Source organism: Colletotrichum tamarilloi, assembly GCF_030869305.1.
Source record: "Colletotrichum tamarilloi strain Tom-12 chromosome Unknown Scaffold_534.1, whole genome shotgun sequence".
Lineage (NCBI taxonomy): Eukaryota > Fungi > Ascomycota > Sordariomycetes > Glomerellales > Glomerellaceae > Colletotrichum > Colletotrichum tamarilloi.
In genome coordinates, this window is record NW_026849916.1 from 1 (window position 1) to 1,244 (window position 1,244).

The 1,244-nt window shown below is 54.2% G+C and overlaps 1 protein-coding gene across 1 annotated transcript; it reads right to left on the minus strand.

Moving 5' to 3' along the window:
- Positions 1 to 706: 706 nt before the first annotated feature.
- Positions 707 to 1,113, minus strand: CTAM01_17350 (uncharacterized protein; the record flags this gene model as incomplete). The annotated part of the gene is made up of 2 exons (XM_060533335.1): positions 707 to 826; positions 892 to 1,113. Coding segments are annotated over 2 exons (342 nt in total), but the record flags the coding sequence as incomplete, so codon positions are not given.
- Positions 1,114 to 1,244: the final 131 nt, after the last annotated feature.

Consider the following 1,244-nt stretch of genomic DNA (forward strand, 5'->3'; position numbering starts at 1 on the left):
GGCTACCGTTACCATGAGGAGCTCACTGGCACCTTCAGAAACTTGGACCGAGAACTTGTCGTCTCCCATGGCGCTGATGATGTGACCCGCGAGGAGAATCGTGGCGACACGACCCTGCCACCTGTGAAACACGGCGTAGTGCCGAAAAGGTACGGCTAGTATGTCTGCGGTGAAGTCCAAACAGGGTCCGGAGAACAGGGGAAGCATGTTGAGGAGAGCCAGGTTCCCGGAGCGGGCGAGAAGGGTTGACGGTCGGAAAGTCAGGCAGAACACGTTCACGCCCAGGAGGAGGGTGGGACCGAGCAAGGAAATAGCATTCCAAGGACCAAGCAGCGAGTGGCGATGAACGAGAAGCCGATAGACTAGATACTTCTCCATAAGATGGGCAAGTTGTTTCCGAGCCCGTCCTGTGCGAGACAGGACGTTCAAGAAAGCAAGACCAACAATCATGCCAGCAAGACAGATTGCGTAGGAAGCGGTAACCCAGTCCATGAGCGCTTGTGACTAGGAGAGTGGGGATCCGGGAAGAAAACCGATAGTAGTGATATATAGATACTGTAAGTACAGACGAATGCTGAATACAGGAAAGGACCGAAGAATCAAAGAACTGAAGTAGTCCAGGGAACAGTTGCAACGCTATAGAGCATGAGTGACAGGCACAATTGGCCACCCATCTTCAGCAGAGCAGGAAACAGCCGGAAGAAGATCAATTAGGCACCGGTGTTGCCCTGTCTCCACATACGTACTCCCGCGGGAAAACCGCAACGCGTGTCAAACTGACAAGACCGAGGAGACACTCGGTATCGCGATGTCTTAGAAGCGGGTGCTGTAGGTCTCAGTCAGTCGTCTGGATCTCTGGCGCGAACCTCAAATGTAGCTGGTGACACGAACACTTTGCAACTCAACGACGGACGACGCAGAATCGATCGCGACTAGGAAGGCAAACCCGTCCGAGTCGGGGGCCCAGCGGCCGAGGTCGTCGATGCCTGGCGTTTCCTTGCAGTACTTTTGCATGAGGAGTTGAACGACATGGCTGAGAGCCGTGAGATGACGGTGGCTATGGCCTCTGAGCGGCTGGCAGAGGTGCTGTTCGGCTATGTACACGGTTTCTAACGTCAGATGTCGAAATCCTAAGCCTATACTGATCGGGAGGTAGGCCAATTACCGATCTTCACCACTCCCGCGTCAGTCATCAATACGTTTCCTCCACCGATCGAAGTATGCTCCAAGCCTTCTCCCTCTAG